Source organism: Hippoglossus hippoglossus, chromosome 19 (genome assembly GCF_009819705.1).
Source record: "Hippoglossus hippoglossus isolate fHipHip1 chromosome 19, fHipHip1.pri, whole genome shotgun sequence".
Classification (NCBI taxonomy): Eukaryota; Metazoa; Chordata; class Actinopteri; order Pleuronectiformes; family Pleuronectidae; genus Hippoglossus; species Hippoglossus hippoglossus.
This window is the reverse complement of record NC_047169.1, coordinates 12,689,518-12,709,962: the sequence shown is the minus strand read 5'-3', so window position 1 is coordinate 12,709,962 and position 20,445 is coordinate 12,689,518. Positions and strand designations below refer to the sequence as shown.

General features: G+C 41.8%; 3 protein-coding genes across 3 annotated transcripts; all 3 read left to right on the top strand.

Annotated features, from left to right (window-relative positions):
• The first annotated feature begins 4,715 nt into the window (after window positions 1-4,715).
• On the top strand, window positions 4,716-6,285 carry LOC117753268 (parvalbumin, thymic-like). Its single transcript, XM_034571242.1, has 4 exons — window positions 4,716-4,867; window positions 5,037-5,169; window positions 5,290-5,399; window positions 6,009-6,285. Exons 1-4 carry the CDS (start codon window positions 4,807-4,809, stop codon window positions 6,035-6,037), a joined length of 333 nt encoding a protein of 110 aa, XP_034427133.1. The 5' UTR covers window positions 4,716-4,806; the 3' UTR covers window positions 6,038-6,285.
• Window positions 6,286-11,341: 5,056 nt separating this feature from the next.
• On the top strand, window positions 11,342-13,608 carry LOC117752853 (parvalbumin beta-like). Its single transcript, XM_034570546.1, has 5 exons — window positions 11,342-11,432; window positions 11,897-11,963; window positions 12,443-12,575; window positions 12,992-13,101; window positions 13,203-13,608. Exons 2-5 carry the CDS (start codon window positions 11,903-11,905, stop codon window positions 13,226-13,228), a joined length of 330 nt encoding a protein of 109 aa, XP_034426437.1. The 5' UTR covers window positions 11,342-11,432; window positions 11,897-11,902; the 3' UTR covers window positions 13,229-13,608.
• Window positions 13,609-15,554: 1,946 nt separating this feature from the next.
• On the top strand, window positions 15,555-19,409 carry pvalb9 (parvalbumin 9). Its single transcript, XM_034570547.1, has 5 exons — window positions 15,555-15,770; window positions 17,232-17,299; window positions 17,751-17,883; window positions 18,305-18,414; window positions 19,346-19,409. The coding sequence occupies exons 2-5, from the start codon at window positions 17,239-17,241 to the stop codon at window positions 19,369-19,371; spliced, it is 330 nt and encodes a 109-aa protein (XP_034426438.1). The 5' UTR covers window positions 15,555-15,770; window positions 17,232-17,238; the 3' UTR covers window positions 19,372-19,409.
• Window positions 19,410-20,445: the final 1,036 nt, after the last annotated feature.

Here is a 20,445-nt window from a genome sequence, read left to right as displayed (position 1 = left end):
GTTTTCAGATACTTATTAAGAGCCAAAAGTTAGTGGCTAACACGTCTAAGTTTTTTCCATAAGATGGATCTGCACTTCCTCCAACTATCCAGAAATGAAGTATATCCTTCAATATCCTGGATCGGAACGCTGCCATGGACGACATGACTGCTCACCAAAACTGAAGCCAAAGTGGCCCTTAGGGCCACCTGGTGGCTGGCTGCAGTATAGGTCATAAACCCGGCCTCCTCTATGTAAGCAGATTGGACATGGATCAAACTGAAAAGTCAAAATACACATCAAAGAAGTTTGGTTACTGATATATCATTTTAGGTATTTGGGTTTATCACACTGGAATACGTTCAAGTGTTTGGTTTTAATTAGTTATTTGATGCATTAAAAACAGGGTGAAACATCATAATTGACAGCCGAGATGGACTTCGTCGTCCATCTTTATGTACAGTCTATGAACCCAGCGAATATAACTTTCTCTCTGGGACATAGTTGCTCAAGTGTTCAGTGTGATCACAGTACAGTTGAAGTTTCTATGAGGGGGAAATTTCTGATTTCTCAAGTTTTGTCTTGATAGTTTTAGTGCCGAAATCCAGCAGAGCAGGAAAAACAGTGACTATCACACAGAAACACATGGGTGCACTGACACAATGAGTGCAACCATGTGTTTAGGCTTCACGGGTGCCAATACAGAAGAGTGAGAAAAAACTCTTGGCAAAGACCATGGGTAGGTGGTGGGTGGAGCTTAAGGTGTGTGCTGGACAGGGTGTCTTGGCTGAATTTGAGACACTGGCATGTCCACACCACAGCCAGGCAGATAGAAATAGAAGAAGCAGTAACTGGAGAGAGGAGGAGCAGCCATCTTCCTCTGGCTTCATGCATGAACAGGGTCTGTCTTCTCCCTCTGTTTGTCTGTGTGTGTGTGTGTGTGTTGGCCTGAGAAGCCGAACGTGTCAGACATTACAGAGGGACTTAAAGGTTTAGTTTAGCATGCGACAGGACATTAAATCGAACCTGCCAATAATGATTTGTCCGAATTAAAAGGGCTGCCATTGTAAAGCGTCTAAACACAGAGTGACTGCCTGAAATCTGACACGCGCTGCTCTAGACATATCATACATTATTCTGTCAACACAGGGAAGGTTAAAGGTCAATGTAAGAAAATCAGACAGGATAAGGGTGTTCTCATATATGGCCCATTCAAAAACAAGTTTGTGAAGATCTAGCTGTTTGAGAACATTTCTCATCCTCAGTAGAGTGCAACTCACAATTTATTATCAACACACAGTTCCAAAAGATTAACTGCAATGTTTTGGAAAAGAAGACAACTTTTGTTGTTGGATTGGGTAAATGCCAACAACTCTGACATATATGCAGAAGAGGAAATAGGAAGAAAAGAAAAGAAAGTATGGGGACCATATACTGCTTTTGTGAAATGAATGAATCTGTCAAATGATGAAGAGGAAAAAAATTTAATTTGAAGGTTAATGCCCGAGTCTGTGTGTGTACAAAAGACAGCTGCAAACTGAGAGGCTGTTCAATGTGATGTTTGTTTTTCTGCGCCTCAATTCTTGTGTTGTTTTGCACACATGTAGATGTAAAAAACCACAAGTCTGCCTGTAAGGAATGATAAAACTTTGCTGGATACAGACGGTGTTCTACAATGAAACTTGTGTGTCCCAACTCTAAAACCCATCAATATGTATGGTTGTTTATTACTACTAATAAATAATTATGAATTAATGATAAAATCGTAACTGATACCACAGGGAAAAAATTACCCTGTTAGCCAAATCTTAGATAAATCACACAAAATGTGTGGATGCATCTGTCAAAGTCTCCTCCAGATAAGATCAACATTTCATAGATACACAGATAAAACAAGAATGTGTGCAGTGCAAACAGAATACAAAATGCCCTTTAATTTGAGTAAAGTGCAACCTACCATCTGTTTGGGTCAAACTTACCTTTGCCGGTTTCCATGTCATGTGCTGGCTCCATATTTCCCATCTCAAACTGAAGAATGAAATGGGAAAGTTTGTATTTCAACCAGGTGAAAGTGCAAAGATCCGGATCCAGGTCCAAAGTCCAAAAACTGATTTGTTATACTCACAAAATGCAGGATTTATCTTCAGCTTGACCCAGTCGCAGCATCAGGCCACTCCCTGGTAAGTTTGCTGACATGAGACAACACTTTTCTCAGGTGCAAGAGACCAAGAAAATGTTGAAGGTTTTCTATCTATGTTGATCTGCAGTAATCCTCCCTGTTCAGACTCGCCTAGAGCTGCTCGTGCCTGTGCAGAGAACCAACTCCCCCAAATCGCTACGTGCAAAACACTGTCACCTCATCCCCATCCATCTTTCTCTGTGTCTGTCTTTTCCTCCCTGTCCCCATCCCCCTCTTCCTCCTCTCATCCACTGCTCCATCACGCAGGAAGCCTGGTCTTCCTGAAAACAAGCGCCAGAGCGTGGAAAGGGACGAGGCAGAGGGGGGCGAGTACGTGAGGGGTAACAGAGGATGTTTTTGTCGTTCCTCTGCCTCTCTGGTTGCTGCAGGCCTCACTGTGGTCCATCCTGAGGAAGCCGGGCCCACGTCACTCTGGCCAGGCCTTGGGCCCACACGTGCTGCCTGGTGAGGCCGGTGTGACCCTCTCACTTGTGGGAGCTATAAAAAGGTCTATAAACTGAAACAGTGGAAAACACTGCTTTTCAAATGACAACAGCAAGCAGGATAAAGTCAGCATGAAATCCAATGGACTGCAATTCAATTACACAAAGGGGACAGATGTGGTGTGGAGAGATAGTGTCAGCGGGCCAAACTGACCACACTCCGTTTCCTGTGTAATAGGCTGTAAATGGCCAAAGCACCTGCAAGTGTAAGAACTCCTCAGCAGGTGAGTCCCGTCGAGGAAAAAAGCATGGAACCAGAGGATGTTGACTTTGGCAGTGTTTTCTTTTTTTTAAATTTAACTTTTAAAAATAAAAAAAATGTTTGAAGAGTTTCAAATTTGACATTAAGTGTTTCCAATGTTTGGCATTTACCGCAGGACAGTCGAGTCGTTACTGATAAGCAATCAGGACAGTTTCCAAATGTCCAGGAGTCCAGGGGAGATTCCTCACGCTCAAAAAGTCTGGAGTAGTGTGGACAGCAGGTGTAAACGTATCAGCAGTGGTGCGTTTTAAAACTAAGACATAATGTACTAATCCAGTTACTAGTTTACTTACAATCACTGCTTTATACAAGGACACACAGAGAGAAGCTTAAAGATAATCAGAGAGTCAGAGCAAATGTATAAGCTTTATCATAAAAAATCAAAACGTGGTAGGGCTAAATAACAAAGAGGCTCCGACAGTGTTTGGACGACAGGATGAGTGGAGAGCAGCGTTACTGTGCATGTTCTCACAGGGGATTTAAAGTGCCCCAAATGAATCAGCTCTCTGGTTGCCTGTTGGCGTTTTCCTTATATGGAAAGTGACAGCGACGCTACAGAGAATATGGCGTTGTCGTGGGAATAGGCCTGGTCGAAGGCAAATGGGAAGACTAAGGGATGACCCTACTACCCATGCTAGAGCACCTATCAAGGTACACGCAATCCTCATTATGATGAACTCTGAATAACATAATAAGTGTGTGAGTGTGTTCGTGTGCGAGTGTGTCATCATATCTGCAGTATAGCATCTATTTAAATGAGCACACACCCTTGGGAGTTATTCAGAGTGCTGGATGTTTAGCTAGCAACAAACATTTTTTAAGTTTTAACGCTCTAAATCATTAACTCACTAGAACAGAAAAATCAATCAATCAATCAAATTTGATTATTATAGCCCATATTCACAATTTGTCTCATAGGGCTTAACAAGGTGCGACATCCTCTGTCCGTAACCCTCAACAAGAGTGAGGAAAAATTACCCCCAAAAAACGTATTAACAGGGGAAAAAAATACGTAGAAACCTCAGAGAGAGCCACATGTGAGGGATCCTCTCCCTGGACGGAAAGGCGTGCAATAGATGCTGCGTGTAACTGAACACATCAACAAAAGGTCCAGAGGAAACTACACCTATAGTCAAAATACACTTCAAAGTGTGTGAGTGTGTTTTTCATGATAAACCGACGGCGTAGCATGTTTATTTTTTTTTAAATAAACACTCATACACTCATTTGAGAACAAAGGGCTTTAAATGCTAAATGTAGCTTGACTGTGAGTGGACACAGCTCCACGGAGCACAGCCTGAAAGTGACAGAGGCCATAATAACAGGATGTTTACAGCCTGCGGAAACACTGCCAGGGACGACCGCGGGCAGGCCACGACTGTGGCTGGAGACATTAGTGAAAAAGGATACGTGGGCCAGCCAGGGTCACTCCAGATGCACCAAATATAACCTCACTGGCTGCAATGCTGTCTACAGACACACGCAAACGTGACAGAGGTCAGTTTAAGTAGATTTAAATACAAAATAACCTCTGACCTGGATAAACTACTCTCTAAAAGTTGTGCAATGTCAAGGCACTCTGTCCTTCACACACACACACACACACACACACACACACACACACACACACACACACACACACACACACACACACACACACACACACACTCACACACACACACACTCACACACTCACACACACTCACACAATGGCTCGAGTGGTCAGCTGCAGGTGACAGCAGACAGAAGGACACTGGTGGTTTCTGACACGGGGGGGGGGGGGGGTGAAGCCTATTAACCGCCACTATTTGTTTCTCTCTGACCATCAGTGGCCGCATATCACACCAGGCTGCAGCATCCACCACATCAGACTCTGCACGATCATGGCCATAACCGACTTCCTAGCAGCTTCGGACATCACTTCAGCCATTTATGCTTGTAAAGGTGAGGAGATGTATTGGGTTGCACACTGACATATATTCCTCTTGCACCAGGATGTGAGGCCTTTGTTTCCACATTTCACTTTAAAATGATACCTGATGAGGGATGCCGACTGTTCATAATTTTCAATTCACTGGATCTAATCAAGTTTTGTCTGTGCTTTTACTTTCAGCGAAGGATTCGTTTAGCCCGAAGATGTTTTTCAAAACAGTGGGTTTATCCAAGAAAAGTCCAGCTGATATCGAGAGGGTCTTCAAGATTTTGGACCAGGACAAAAGTGGCTTCATAGAACAGGATGAGTTACAGTTGAGTTTTATATAAATATCCTGTATTTGAATATGCACACGTCTTGTTCTTGCATTGTGTGTCTGCATGAGATGCATTATTTTTTTTTTATTTATGTTCTCTCACTGTGGTGTCGCCAGACTGTTCCTGCAGAATTTCGCCAAAGGAGCGAGGCACCTGACCGTAGCCGAGACCAGAGCCTTCCTCCTGGAGGGGGACTCAGATGGAGACGGGAAGATCGGCTGGGAAGGTACGCAGGTCTGATGGGCACTTGGCTGTAGGTGTTGCATTGTGTTTTCTGTGTCAGGAGAAGGAAAAGGAGCCTACAGCGTTTCCTACAGGCTGCGAGGTGGATGAGGTCAAAGAATAAGACACACGTTCGTCATGCTGCTTGATATTTAAAGTTTGAAGCACTTCTCAAATGTATGGTCTGAGCTGAATTAGCTCATCAGATAAGTATTCACTCCCAATTTTTATAAAAAAAAGTTCCTTTATTTCACTCAGTGGTATGTTCTTCTGATTCGATTAAAAACATTTTTTTTATTAAAAAGTTAGGAATTGGGGGAAATGTAAACAACACAGATGAGAGATTAGAGTCTTCTTTTAAATGTACCTGTTAAGGGTGAATCGAAGGCCATACATTCATCTCCTGTCAACACTCTCATCCTTATGCTAGCTTTTCACTTTGTTGCCTGGCAACTGAAGTGGAGATACAACAATGGCCTCCTACAGTGTCACCGCCAGTAACACACCTCAGTATGTTGGTGGTTGTAGACGGATGCAGGAAGTTGGTTGTATCTTAATAGTTTGTATGAAAAGAAAAATGTCTAAAATCCAGTTTTTATTTTTTCTGTTGCAGAGTTTTCAGCACTGGTCAAGTCTTCATAAAGCCTGCACCATCTCTTCGGTGATTATGGTGATGATCTCAGGATGGACCTTTTTGAATTTTTTATTATCACATGGACTCATTCAGGGATCCTATGTTTTTAGAGCCATACAATGAAATATGTCATAGTTTAAATGAAAAACAATGTAATAAAGTGACTGAAACTGTAAAACACAAATGAAACCTCGCCTCTCTGCTATGTGTCTTTCCCTGCCAGAAGAGTTTACAAATAAATTTCATTCTCATCATTGAATATTAATCTGTTTCTTTCTCTATCTCTCGTGTTAATACTACTACTACTACTACTACTACTACTACTACTACTACTACTAAAAATAATAATGATAATAATAATAATAATAAATGTATTAATATAATGACGTTATATTGAGCACTGGAGTGGGAGAGGTCCAGCTGTTCCAGGCACTGTGGTTTCTCCAGGAGCAATAAGTAACATAGCAACCTAATGAAGTGTTTGTCATTCTGGCGACCTCGCTTACCTCACTAAGGTGTGAACTATGTGTTTACACTCTGACAACATGCACTCAACATTTAGCTCACTTTCTTCAAATACCTGAATAGAATAAAAACAACAGTTATAAGACTATTTTATGATTTATAGCCGTACAACTTCAATTGAGACTCAGCACCCAAATATAGAATTAGACAAGCTCACAGTGGACATAAATCTCTTTCATCACATTATAGGTTTCAATTAACTTCATATATCAAATGTTTTTGCATCCCAGGCAAGTTGTTTAACCTGCTCTTGTGGTGAATGACATCAGTACAGTATTCGCTGGATCCGTGTTCCAGCTTTTTTGGCACCCTGGGTCCTAACCACCGAGCTGGCTAGGAATTATTCTCGGTGTGATTGCGATTGGCACAGACAGAGTTTTGGATCAGCCTGGCACAGACTGTTGGATCATGTCCAGCTCTGGCAGACAGGGATTGGGGTCGATAGGAGGACCAGGTGTCTGGGCAGAGCGTCAGCACTGCTGGCCCGGCCTGTGGAGGCTATGTACTTCCAATGACCGAGCTGGTGGGACGGGATAGAGTTTCCGGGGCCAGAACATTTACAGGACTTCTGTCTGTGAGGCACATTTATCTGCGATAAATTCTCTCAGATGGTCAGAGACTGCTCTGTTGGCCGGGGCAGAGGGACAGGGGGAATATGGGTCATTTCTATTTCTGCTGCAGCATGAAGGAAGAAACTTCTTCTCTCAGGTGGAGGGTTAGAGACATGTCGTTAATTCCTCGGCATAAACTGGCTCACAGAGGAAAAATCTGATATCTTAGAATGTACTTTTTCTTAGGTGATGGTTTATCTTTCTTAATATCCTACAAATTTATTACAAATGAGTATTTCAGGTATAAAGCTCAGAATATGATGGGCAAGCGTTCCTTACTCTCTCCAGTTACAGACCTTCATAGCCGGGCTCAATTGGTTTCATCCCCGCTGTGAGATATTTGTAATTTAAGCCTGATATTGAAGAAGGGCAGAAATAGTTATGGTATCTGTGGCTGAGTCATTCGAGTTGAGAGACCTCATTTGACCACGGCTAAAGATAATTTTTTCACCACTTTTAATAAGATTTGACGTGAAGAGGAAATATAAAAAAACTAGGGCTACGTTGTAGCACTGACGGGCCCGAGCACAGTCATTTTTAAGCCTGTTGCGGTTAGTGGAGAGAGCGATCAATGACCAAGCGCACGTCTCCTCGTTGCATGCGTTTTGCACACTGCAGCAAGGAGTAACGCTTCACTTCCTGCGTCCGTCACGCGATGTCGATCCTTGCCTGCTAATTGCTCATTACGGTCCACGCTATCAATTGCACATCACACTGTGAAAATTTGATGTAAATTGAATGATAGTTGTAAAACAAAGCTTATTTCCTGTTGCCAGTAGGTGGCGCCATCAGTATTATTACATGCAGACTAATAGATCTGTTCAAGTAGGGGCTCTGATGTAGCGTGAGTAATTTTGTGTCAATTGGACAATGTTACAACAACTTACACTGATCAGTAGGTGGCGCTATGACCCTGCACTAATATTAATATATGGAGCTGGTCAGGTCAGGATTGTGATCATAGGTCAGTAGTTTGGGGCCGGTTGGATAATGCAGAGTGGATTTACAAAGTACTTCCTGTTTCATGGCTAATCAGTAGGTGGCGCTATGACGCTGAGGAATTATTGACACATAGAGCTGTTCAGGCTTGGACTCTGATCATTTGACAGAAGTTTGGCGGTGATAGGACAATGCACAGTGGAGTTATGACAACATCGTCTCCTTTGGCGAAGGATGAACCTTCGCCGCACCTCAATGTTTAAATGGTTTGAGGAAATGTCACAATTCTGACCATGATCCAATGACTTGTCTCAACTCATTTGAGCTGCATATTGTAAAGCAGCCAGGAGCAGTTCATCAAAGTATAAAACATGTCACTTCCTGTAGCCAGCAGGTGGCGCTGTGATTTTAAGTCATGATTTCTGTGTAGATGTCATCAGGCCGGGACTCTTGTCTTACATGTCTAGTTTGGACTTGATTGGACCAAATATGTCCGAGATACAGAACCTCATGTTTTGATGGCGTGTAATCAAACTTTGATGCCACGCCACGGTCACACCGTGTGTTGAAATCAAATATACCATGGTAGTTTATATCTCCATCTTGTTGAGATGACATTCCCAGAAGTTGAAGTTGATCTGATGAAAGCCCTACGACAAGTTTGTCAAAGTAAAAATGTGGAAAATGGCCAAAATGGCCATTAAAGTCAAAATGGCGGGCTTCCTGTTTGGTCTAGCATATCTATCCAAGATACTTATTTGTTTGTTATGAAAAGACACATGTCCCTATCGATTTTTGTAGATGTCGGCCAATCGTAGTGCCGGGGCTGCCCTTTAGGGGGCGCTAGTCAGTTATTTTGCCACGCCCATTCCTTAAAACCATCTGAATATCTGCAGGGGGGGGGCTGTTGTTACACAAATGTAGTTTGAGGGAGGTTGAACCTCGAACACCGAAGTTATAGCAATTTCGTGTGTCACGGCGAGTTGATGAACTTTGACGCCACGCCACTATTATGGCGTTTGACGAAAAGTCACAGTAATCTTATGCCTACATTATCAATGTCTTGAGACCCATTTGACACAGTTTGACATGGTTGTGGTCAGTGGATGAGGAGGAATACTTCCAAGTGTAAGACGTTCCAAAAACAAGACATTTCCTGTTGCCACCAGGGGGCGCTGTGATTTCAATTCATAATTTCTGTGTAGATGTCATCAGGCCAGGAATCTTGTCTTACATGTCTAGTTTGGACTTGATTGGACCAAATATGTCTGAGATACAGAACCTCGTGTTTTGATGGCGTGTAATCAAACTTAGATGCCACGCCACGGTCACACCGTGTGATGAAAAATCGATCTTTGAGGAATTTGAGTGTCTAGGCCCTGAAAAAGACCCAAAAGGGAAATACAAATCCTTCGAAATACAATAGGGCCTCCCACCGGAGGTGCTCGGGCCCTAAAAATGCCGGAACCTTTTCTCTCTGACTGGGGGAGAGAACACATACATGAAAACACTGAAGTGAAGGAAGTGAAATGTTGTGCTCAGTCCAAATAAAATCTCTCCCATTATGGACTGCACTTTAACTCTGGTCTAACTCTCTTAACTGTGCAATATTCATTCTGCCTGTGCAATACAGTGGTTCATGTGCAATCCATTCACTTTACATATTCTCACATTGCACATATTTCTCTTGTTTTTACACTGTATATATTAGTTTTTATTCCAGTCATATTTTTTTCTATATTTCTTATATTTCCTTACAATTAAGTATTGCATGTTACTTATTATTACTCACTGATGCCTATGTTGACTCTTGCTGCTGTAATATTGGAAATTTCCCCATTGTATCTTATCTTAAATATTGTATCTTATCTTTCTGGTTTATCTCCAAACCATATACATCACAGGATCATCTCACTACTGCCTCCTGATGTACAACAGGCACATAACAGCCTGCAAGGAAGCAGACATGGGCATGGGAAGACCCCTGGACCAGTTACTCATTTGATTCAATTGTTCAGAGTAATGGGAGAACTTGTGTATTATTATGCAACCAGACGGTGCCACACTGAGGTGTTGAGACGAAGATGTAACATAATCAACTTTCAGTGTTTCCTAAAATAGCATCTCCAATGGCTTCAGCACCATAAGGAGAAATAATCTGATAGGGTTTCAGAAGTCCCACAAAGTAAAATAAAAAATGTATATAATAAAATGAAATCTGACAGTAGTTCCTCGGCTGCATGTAAGTACAAGATCATTAGGTATACAAGCATTTAAATAAAACCCACCTTGCTACTCAAACCCTTCCCCTCTTACAGTCTCATGTCCACAAATGCTGCAATGAAGTGGAGTCCAAACTGACAAATTGCTGGATTAATTCCAAAAGAAAGAAAAAAAAACATGACACATCGTTATCGCCTGCGAGGATCAATCACAACAACTAGACTTTTCTGCCAGTGGAATGGCTGCAAAGTTATTTCACACATTTTATTATGCACAGGCTCATTTTCACCAAAACTGCAGGGTTTAAAGGGCACGAGTGTGTCATTACTTCTTACGTGGTGATTATGCTGTAGAAGCTTTGCTATAGGATCCATATGCAGAAAAACGTACACTGTGTTTTATTCATAATTTCTTTATTTGGAAGTGTCATGGCATAAAAGACTCATTTTGTAATTTTAAATCGAACGAAACATGACAATGTCTTTTAGTTGTCATCACAAGAATCATAGTAAAAGGGACATTTATAATGCTAGAAACAATGTGACAGTGTTAAAACTACTGACACCGATTGCAGCAGAGTCTCCCCGCGAAGCGACGAGGCAAAAGCGTCACAAGAGTTATTGCTGCACAAACCTGACCCTTAATAAAGTAATCTCCCGTAATAAATTACAAACCAGTTTAGCCTGTGTGACCATTTGTAATCACAGCCAAACACAATGTAAAAGTTTACCTCATTCACTCTGTGGCGCTCTGCAGAGTTTAGCAGATCAGAATGACTCGGCCCACAGAGTACATTTCCCCCAAATCAGCAGCGTATATTATTAGCCCAATGCAATATCAAGCTCTTTTGCATAGGCCTACTCTTGGCCTACCATTTAAGCATCTTCATTTATGTAGATATAAATAGAACAGCTCTGTCTACTGGACACATTTTTTGAGCAACTGCTTTCACTGCTTCGCACACAGTGTCTATTACATAGCCTATGCATCATATTTCGGGCTGGTGAAGGTATATAAGCTGGAGAGAGACGCAGAGGGGTTCACTGCAGTGAGCTGATTCATCTCGAGCAAATTTCACTCTAACCTTAGTGACAACCCCCCAAAGGTGAGTTTCACTGAGGAGCTGCAGACCTTTAGCCAGGACCTGCTGAGTGTTTCAGGGCTTTAACTTCATGCGACGGGATACAAACGAGGAAAGGGCCTCCAGAGGGACAGATTCTGACCGGCACAGGCTCAGGGTCTTGGCTTTGGACTCACTGAGGATCCAAATGGAGAAAAAAAATCTATTTGCCAAACAACCACAGCGGCAAAGGATATTTGATCTTTTGCCTTGGAAGGCTTGGTTTTGGGAGAAAAAGAATCGGACTACTTTTTCTGATCATTTGTGCCTTGGAATACTCAAAGGGAGGAACTATGAGATGAATTGCATGGCATAATAATGATTACACTTTACACTGTGTCTAATGTGCAGTGAGGAAAGATAACATATATGCAAAGTAGAAATGTATCATCCTGTGTGATTTGCTGCAGCTGAACTGATGACATGTCCTCTGCTCTCTCCCTCCTCAGTTAAACATGTCTTTGGCCGCAAGTCTTGTTCCAGCTGACATCACTGCAGCCCTCGCTGCTTGCCAAGGTAAATCTGGTCTTATTACTAAGGAAATAATAGGCAATAGCTACGCATGCAAAGAAAGCCATACACTTAAACAAATCTGCCAAGCAGAGAAGTACCTGGATTCTTAATTTACCAATTTGGGGTCCATAAAGACAGTAGCGGAATGATTTGCTGCAGAATTGAAATGGTAATGCTGTATCACAGAAAGAAAGAACATAATCACAATCATCCATGCACAATTCCTGATTCAGTAAGTCGTGCATTTATGTCATTCCGTATTAGCTCTATCGCTTCGACTGCAGTACTGTCATTGAGTGACGACTTACAGGACAGGGCCTCTTCAGCGGCCAATCAGATTTCTGCTGGGGCCTTGTAGAAGAGAGGCAACGAAGCTGCAGAGCACATTTCTCTTTGCGTGTGATTTATCTTGGATGTCTGATACGATCTTCTCTCTCTCTCTCCCTCTCTCTCTATCTGTTCTCTCTGTTCTCTCCTCTCAGCTGAAGGCTCTTTCGACCACAAGGTATTCTTTGCCAAGGTCGGCCTGTCCGCCAAGTCTGCCGAAGACATCAAGAAGGCCTTCGCGGTCATTGACCAGGACAAGAGCGACTTCATTGAGGAGGATGAGCTGAAGTAAGCACCTTCTCTTCGATTTCAAATCAAGCTCCTTAGGGGGAAAAGGGATCATCTTACTCAGTGAATTCAGAATGATGTCAGTCAGAGCAATGCAGGGCCACAGGGCGTTCTCCTCAGGGAGTAACTCTACGCCTGCTCGCTCCTTGTGTGTCTCGAGTGGAAGGGTGACACAAGCCAATCAGAAGGAGCAGTGCATGAATCTTGGCGCCAAATCAAGTGCAGATCATATTTGAGAAGATTTAAAAACAATAAGGATCCTGCGACTGATCATTTAGAAAAATGTAAAGATGATCAAAAAAAGTCAAACTCTTTAGAACCAGTAATTTCCATGCAAAACAAATCCAACTTTTATCAGCTTAAATCTGTTCAAACGCATTGATCACAACGTATTTCTCTCCGATTGTCCTCTCCAGGCTCTTCCTGCAGAACTTCTCCGCAGGCGCCAGAGCTCTGAGCGACGCTGAGACCAAGAAGTTCCTCCAGGCCGGTGACTCTGATGGTGACGGCAAGATCGGAGTTGATGGTGAGTTTTTTTTTTCCTGTGAATTGTTTTTTTTTTAAATTAGCTTTATCTGGAACACCCTCAAACTCACAGCCCTCTCTCTCTCTGTCTCCCCCCTGCAGAGTTCGCTCAGATGGTCAAACACTGAAAAAACTGACCAACATCTTACTTCATTACTCTAAAGGAACAACTTGAGCCAAGACATGATCCTCCTCTATTCAACTCTTCCCTCTCACTCTCTCTCTCAACTCTCCATACCACTTTTATACACACGACCTTTCACCCCCCGCCCTCCCCACATCTAACTCTCTCTGACTGTTGCTGTCCTGGATGAATGTACCGGACGAAGTGCATAGCGAGGTTCTCTCTCTTTCTGTCTCTCTTTTTTTCTTTCTCTCTCTCTCTCTCTCTCACTTCTGTCGTCGTTTTACTATGTTAGTTTTGCGTACTGTGAGTCGGTGATGATGCACTTTTATGGGAAACGGACGGACGATGAGACAACAATAAAGGTTCTTTTTCAATAACGCAAGTCTGTCTGTGGTCTTTGACGCTCCAACTAAAGAAAGAAAAAACAAACAGCAGCTTTTAACCAATGGCTCCTGAACAATGCACCTCTTCACCTGTTTGTTGTACAGCACAGAATTTTCTTTAAAAACACATCAGGTAACGGCAAGGCTACATTAGCCAGACTCTAAAATGCAACTGATGCTCCCTCAATCTGGCTAACCTCTGGGAAATATACTTTAACTCAATCTCCAACCTTTTAAAGTGAAAAATGTGTCAATTCCCTCCTATAATCATTTTTGATAGACCTCCTCTCTTCCCGGTGGGGGCCCCCGGCCGCTGATCAACTTTGTGGCCAGCCTACCTCTGAATGATGAGTCACTGTAACATGCGAACCAAAATCTGGATCTATTGAATTTAAATATGGTTCCATGAGGGCCTGTTTGGCCTTGGTGGAGCTATGCGCTCTACTGAGTGCCATTCTAGGGTTAATTAGGAATTTGACATTTCATTTGTAAAATGATTTGGCTCTTTTTCCTTGCCTTTGAAAATGTTCACTTTGGCCAGATGATGTGATACTAGTCGACATACAGTATGTTTTAATTCGTTCATCCAGCCCCCCCTGCCACACCCTACATTGAGGCATACGAGCCACAAGGTGGCGCCGTCCACCTGCCAACACGTTACAAGGATTTGACATACCTGATGGTTTTACAGCGCAAATGTGGAGGGTTAAATCTAGAACAGGTTTTATTTTCTGAACTTCAGATGAGTAGATGTGAGACGACTCAAAAACATCGTCTGTCACAAAGTGTTAAATCAGAGGTTCCCCTGAAGAATAATGACATTTGTTCCCTTGGTTCTCGTTACACGTCTGTCTCTCTGCTAATGCCATTAGTGCTGACTGGATTCACCAGAGATGCTGCTGTGTCAGGTGGTTTGAGAGGTTCCCCTCCACAACAAACCCATCAGTTCAGAGTGGACAGTTGCCATGGTGACCAGGTGAACCACCCCACCCCCCAAAAAAACCTCCACCCTGCCCTCGCCTTCACTGTAGAGAGAGTCAGGTGGTGTCTCAGCATTTCCAGATGAAACCCTGCATGACATCAAATACTGACCCAGGATTCACACATGAGTGAATGGAGGTTATTATTAAAAAGTCAAATGTTTCGTAAATCTAAACATCTCTCAACACTTTATTTGTAATGTGGTATAGTTCAAATACATAAAAGAAAAACTAAATACCTTGTTGTCTTTGGTAACTGTTTTGATGAAGCTGTATACTTCGGACCGACAATCCAGAATATTTTCTATCTATCTATCTATCTATCTATCTATCTATCTATCTATCTATCTATCTATCTATCTATCTATCTATCTATCTAAAATCTAAAATTATCAAGCTTCCTTACATTTCTTTGTCACAAAGTTTTGAAAACTACTTCTTAGGAATCATTTCCAATTTAAATGTAGATGCTTGACTTTTTTCTGTACAGTATTTAACTTTGTTTGAACACCCTGTCGTTGTTCAAACTACTTTTGCGCATGTTTTCCTAAGCCTAAGTCAAATTTACACAATCGCTCTCTTACGTGTAAATAAAAAGCAGTTGGACAGTGGGGTATTTTTTATTTTGTTGAGGCCTTATTCTTACTGCCAGTGCTTAAAATCACTCTTTAACAATATCCCTGGTGAGTCGTGAGATGATATGTGACCGGCTGCTCGCTATGGTCGTCTGAATCTGGGAGATTACTCACTAAAACCAAAGAGTTAGGGTGGAAGGGTTGATTAAATTTGAGATGTCTATAAGCTCTCACATGCACCTGCAAGGGGTGGAGGGAGTGAAGAAGGGGAAGGGAGGGGAGAAAAAGGAGTGTAGCACGGATGATTGGACGAAACAGTTATGACTGCAAGGATAACAGACAGGCAGGGGGGGGTGCATATACAAACAGATAGAAACAGTCAAGGTGAACTGCAGGTGAGCAGGTGAGGAACCTGAGAAGGAGGGGGAAGGCTGCAAGGGAGAATTTGATCCTCGCTCAGGTTGGAAACTCAAGCATCTGTCGACGCATCCAGCTCAGTGTGCAGTATATAAGAGCGGCACAGCTTGTCAGTGGACACCACAAAGCCTTATCATCCTCCTGCTGCTGCTTTGGACCTGGACGGACAGGACGCCGAGCCAACAGCGGTGAGTCCCACAGCTGCACGGGGGTCATGCAGTGGAGCCAAATGGAACTATCTATGTAGTTTTAGAAATGTTGACACTTCATCGGAAATCATTTGTCAAACTATTAGCAGAACTTTTTTATTTCTACCAAACAAACAGATAGAAACTTCTCTCAAGCCGTTAGGTCAATAATATGTTTATAATGTGTATTTAGCTCCAAACAGTCACTAATATAAACTAATCCTATATAAACTAAAAAACAGTCGTATAAAAGGATTTTTAAAAATATCATAAAAAACGCAAGATAATATTTGAACTCATCAAGCTTCAAGGGAATGTCCTAAAACTAAAAGAGGCCTAAAAGTTCATCTGTTCTACAAATATTAAATTGCTTTCAGCAAAAAATTACATTAAAGAACCACAACATGATTGTATTAAAACTCATCAGGCTTTAAAGGACTGTGCTTAAATTGCCAGAAAGTTAAATTTTATTGTATTTTTTACAACAATTTGAGAGAAATGGAGAATGCATTGTGTATTTATTTTGCTGTGAAAATATTAAATTCCAATTTACGGGTGAGGCTGTATTTGAACTAGTTTTGTTTATCGGAGAGTTCAAAATAACGCTCTTCATAAGATCAAATCTAACACCAGCGCCAACCTCAGCCCCCCCCCCAATCATTTCTCTACAATCCCTAATTACCAATTACATCTTGCACAGCCCGACCAGGCCAATCAAGAGTTCACGGGAGGCAAATAGTCAGTAATTAAGAGGCTGCCTGGGGAAACTGGATCAGGAGCACAATGAGTCAAGAGGGGATCATGACATCATTGCATGATTAATTAGATTCAAGATTCCCAGATACAAGATGTGTAGTGTCACACTGTTTATTCAGCCAAAGTGAAACCGTTCACAGGAAAGCATTAGCAAAAAGGAGTTTGTAGTAATAAAGAAAATAAAGATAAAAAAATGTATTTAGTATTTATTTTTGCAAAAAAATAAGAACGTTGGAATACTTTGTACCGGAATACATAAGATATAATATGTGGATAGCAGTAGAGGTTGAATGGTTAATGGTTGATTGCACAGACATATAACATACATATTATATAGTTATTTATGATCAGATTTATTTACAATTATCAATGTAAAAAAATAATATATTTGAAAATGCATTAGAGGCAAATAGTATACAGATTTTTTTAATTTGCCAAAATCGACTTGGAAACTTTGAAGTTGTCATAGATTTGTTTTTCCTGACATCTCAAGCATATTTAAGAATTACAAACAATTCCTAGTTTTTATGGGCTCATAATAACTGAACAAATGCTAAATAAACGTTAATCCAGTGTGGTATGACAACTGGAGTGAGTTTGTGTGTGTATGTGTGTGTGTGTGTGAAAGAGAGAGAGAGAGAGAGAGGGAGAGAGAGAGAGAGAGAGAGAGAGAGAGAAATACTAAGCTTTCCTTTTGCCTCGCAGGACCAACATGTCGCTCACCTCCATCCTTTCAGCTGATGCCATTGAAAATGCTGTCAAGGACTGCCAAGGTTGCGGTTTAACACAGACACAGACACAGACACACTCAAATCGTCTCAACAGATTTGATTTGAACATAAGGATAATACTTTAAGGGGATCAAAAACTGTAACTTCACTCACGCATAATTTTGCTGAAATGCACAATAATCCTGATCTGCAGCTGATAAATGAAACCGCTCTCTGTTGCATTCGCTGACTCTGCTATTGAAGCGATGCATAATCACCTCTCCAGCCTGAACTGAACAGTGATGAAATATGAATTCAAAAAGACATGTGTCTGCTGGCCTTAAGAGATAAATAAAAAAAAATAAAAAAAACAGGTGAAAAATGTCCCACCTGAAGCCATGTGACACTTTAATCTCCACATCTCCCAAACCTGACAAAGCCCCCCCGGGTCGATTTTAACCAAATTCTTGTTTGCGTTCTGTGTTTGTTGTGTGTTTATGTAACATGTTTCCAGCCCCGGACTCATTCTGCTACAAGAAGTTCTTCCAGCTGTCTGGCCTGTCCTCGAAGACGCCCCAGGAGGTCAAAGATGTCTTCCAGATCCTCGACGAGGACAAGAGCGGCTTCATTGAGGAGTCTGAGCTCAAGTGTGTGACCCGACCCTGACAAGTCCCCATTCCTCAGCTCCTCTTCATGCATACACAGTATCACGCTAAGTGATGCTGTTACTGTCATTCATTCCCTGATCGCTTATTCTTGCCAAAAAACGGCTTTGAAAGTAATCTTGAAATCCCAATTTTCATATGAGCTACAAGGTTAAGTCTAAGGTTTGTGTGCTTGTGTGTGTCTGGCAGAAGGAAAGAGAGATTTAGTACAGTAATACACAGTCGCATTATTGGGATGGCAGCAGCCGTCTCTTAATAATCCACTCTGGGCAGTTTTTGTGTTATGTAATTCACCTTGGGGGGGATGAGAGGGTTTGAATGCATCTCTGCATATGTCAGCAAGAAGTCCACTCAAAAAGTACAGTGACTAATGTCATCTTCATCTGTGTGTGTGTGTCTATAGGTACTTCCTGCAGCGGTTCGTCAAAGGGGCGCGAACACTGACCGAGGCAGAAACCAAGAGCTTCATTTCAGCTGCTGATGATGACAGTGACGGCAGAATTGGAGCAGAGGGTCAGTATCTGATTTCTCCGATTGTATTTTTTAAAACTCTAAGTCGAAGCAGAAATTATCTCAGTGGTTGGATTAAATCTCGGTGGCTCAGTGCGCAATTTACAGAGTTTTTAGCCCGCTGGGAAAACGCTTTGTTGCCATTATTAAGTTTTTATTCAGACTCTGTCGTCTAAATTCTAAGTGACCATTGTTTCGCTAGATTAAATCTTATAGGAACTTGTATCATGCAGTTAAGTCTTTTAAACCAAACTAGAATTTCCCTCAGTAGAGCACATATCCCTCAAGGTCAAGCAGTCCCCTTATGAAACCAAATTTAAATTCACTAGATCTGGATTTTTATTAGGATCTGCACCAAATTGCACGCCCTTATAAATATCAGTCTATTTAACACAAGTGATTCTTATTTCACCAAGATCCATGAATTGTTCCCTAAGAAATCTGTGAAAATGTAAAAAAAAGAAATCCTTATCTCGCAATGTTGAAAAGAAAGTGAATAAAAAATCTGGATTCGCCCCTTTGTACATATGCAGGCCAAAATTGAATGAAAATGAAAATCTTTCTTTCGTGTAATTTGCTGCAGAAAGTACTTGAAACTGGACGCTCTTTGTTTAGCCCCTGTTTCTTCAGGTTTGTCAGTGTAAGAAACACATGTGTGAAGTCATGACCTCCATGCTTGTCCCAGATTTGCCCATCATCTACTTACAAAGCAATATCTGGGCTCAGCTGCCTTACATAAAAGGATCATTGTTTTGGACAATCCCAAAAAAAAGATTATTTTTGTCTGTGTCTGTTTATTTTTCACTCTTAGCTCAGTTAAAGGTTAATCAAAGGTCCCAGTGTCAACCGCACACGTATATATTTTGCATGAGGTTGTTGTTTTTATTTCGGGGACGAAGTAAGGCCTTTCTCAACATGGTTTGTTCTTCTCTAGAATTCCAGACGATGGTCCTGTCCTGAGTTTTGCAGACGAAAGGAGCTCAATTATGTCACTGTTTTAAAACATGACCATTTAAACACAAGAGGCTTTATAGTAGTTTCTCCACTGTGTTGGTCCATGTTTTCTTGTCTGTGCACATCCCATCTTTGACAATGAATGAGATAAATAAACACGTGGAAACATACATTCCCTCTTTTTGCCTGTCTCTTGTTATTTCTCTGTCATAGCAATGAAAGTAAGTGATTGTGCGTGTCTGTGTGTGTGTTCGGGGGGGGACAGGCAGAGTTTGACACTACATGATGTTGACAAATCGAACTGAAATAGTGGGGATGATAGAGTGAGTAGAGAAAAGAAAGGACAGAGCTATAGAGAATAAGGGAGAGTAAAAGATCATGAAAGAGACCATAAAGCCGATAGGGTCGGAGTAGCTCACGGAGAAAATGACAGATACCGAGGGAAAGGAAAACTTAAATTCATTCTGGTTGTCATTAGGGGAACTCTTCTCCCCGTGCACACGGAAGCTGTAAAGGCACGTGGATTCGGGTTGGCCCCAGTTACTGAGGACATGCAGCTCCACAACTCTGTAGACCTCATCCGTGTGTTTCTGGAACCAGGGCAATGGGAGAAAAGAGGAGAATAGAGAGCGACTGAGAAGACAGTTGTACAATTTAAGAGTACATTTAAGATGTAAACATTAGTGTACAGTATTCTGACATTCAAGACTTCACACAGTTTTCAGCTTCGACCTCACTTTCACCAATGGTAGAGCCATATACTAGGGTCTGTCCTCGTCTTGTTATATAGAACAGGAAGTAGTATGGGTCATGTTCTGTCTTCCTGTAAATATCATAGTGTCTTTGTCAATTTGGATTTGACAGATTGAACTTACAGGCAGCTTGAATGTCTGTGTGGACTCTCCATCCTCTTCAAAGGTAAAAGTCCCCAGCTGAGTTCCTTTATCTGAAGAGTTTTTCATCCCCTGAACGAGAGAAATTACAGGGTCATCGTGGTGACGACTTAGCATCCAATTTTTTCTTCCCCAATGTTTAAATGATAGTGATAGGACTTCTGGGAGAACTCACATAGATCTCAAA

Coding starts and splice junctions, on each gene's coding strand:
- pvalb9 (XM_034570547.1), top strand. CDS start 17,239: ATGTCGCTCACCTCCATCCTTTCAGCTGATGCCATTGAAAATGCTGTC. Junction 17,884..18,304: donor ATTGAGGAGTCTGAGCTCAA/GTGTGTGACCCG, acceptor GTGTGTCTATAG/GTACTTCCTGCAGCGGTTCG. Junction 18,415..19,345: donor CGGCAGAATTGGAGCAGAGG/GTCAGTATCTGA, acceptor GTTCTTCTCTAG/AATTCCAGACGATGGTCCTG.
- LOC117753268 (XM_034571242.1), top strand. CDS start 4,807: ATGGCCATAACCGACTTCCTAGCAGCTTCGGACATCACTTCAGCCATT. Junction 4,868..5,036: donor AGCCATTTATGCTTGTAAAG/GTGAGGAGATGT, acceptor TTTTACTTTCAG/CGAAGGATTCGTTTAGCCCG. Junction 5,170..5,289: donor ATAGAACAGGATGAGTTACA/GTTGAGTTTTAT, acceptor TGGTGTCGCCAG/ACTGTTCCTGCAGAATTTCG.
- LOC117752853 (XM_034570546.1), top strand. CDS start 11,903: ATGTCTTTGGCCGCAAGTCTTGTTCCAGCTGACATCACTGCAGCCCTC. Junction 12,576..12,991: donor ATTGAGGAGGATGAGCTGAA/GTAAGCACCTTC, acceptor TGTCCTCTCCAG/GCTCTTCCTGCAGAACTTCT. Junction 13,102..13,202: donor CGGCAAGATCGGAGTTGATG/GTGAGTTTTTTT, acceptor TCCCCCCTGCAG/AGTTCGCTCAGATGGTCAAA.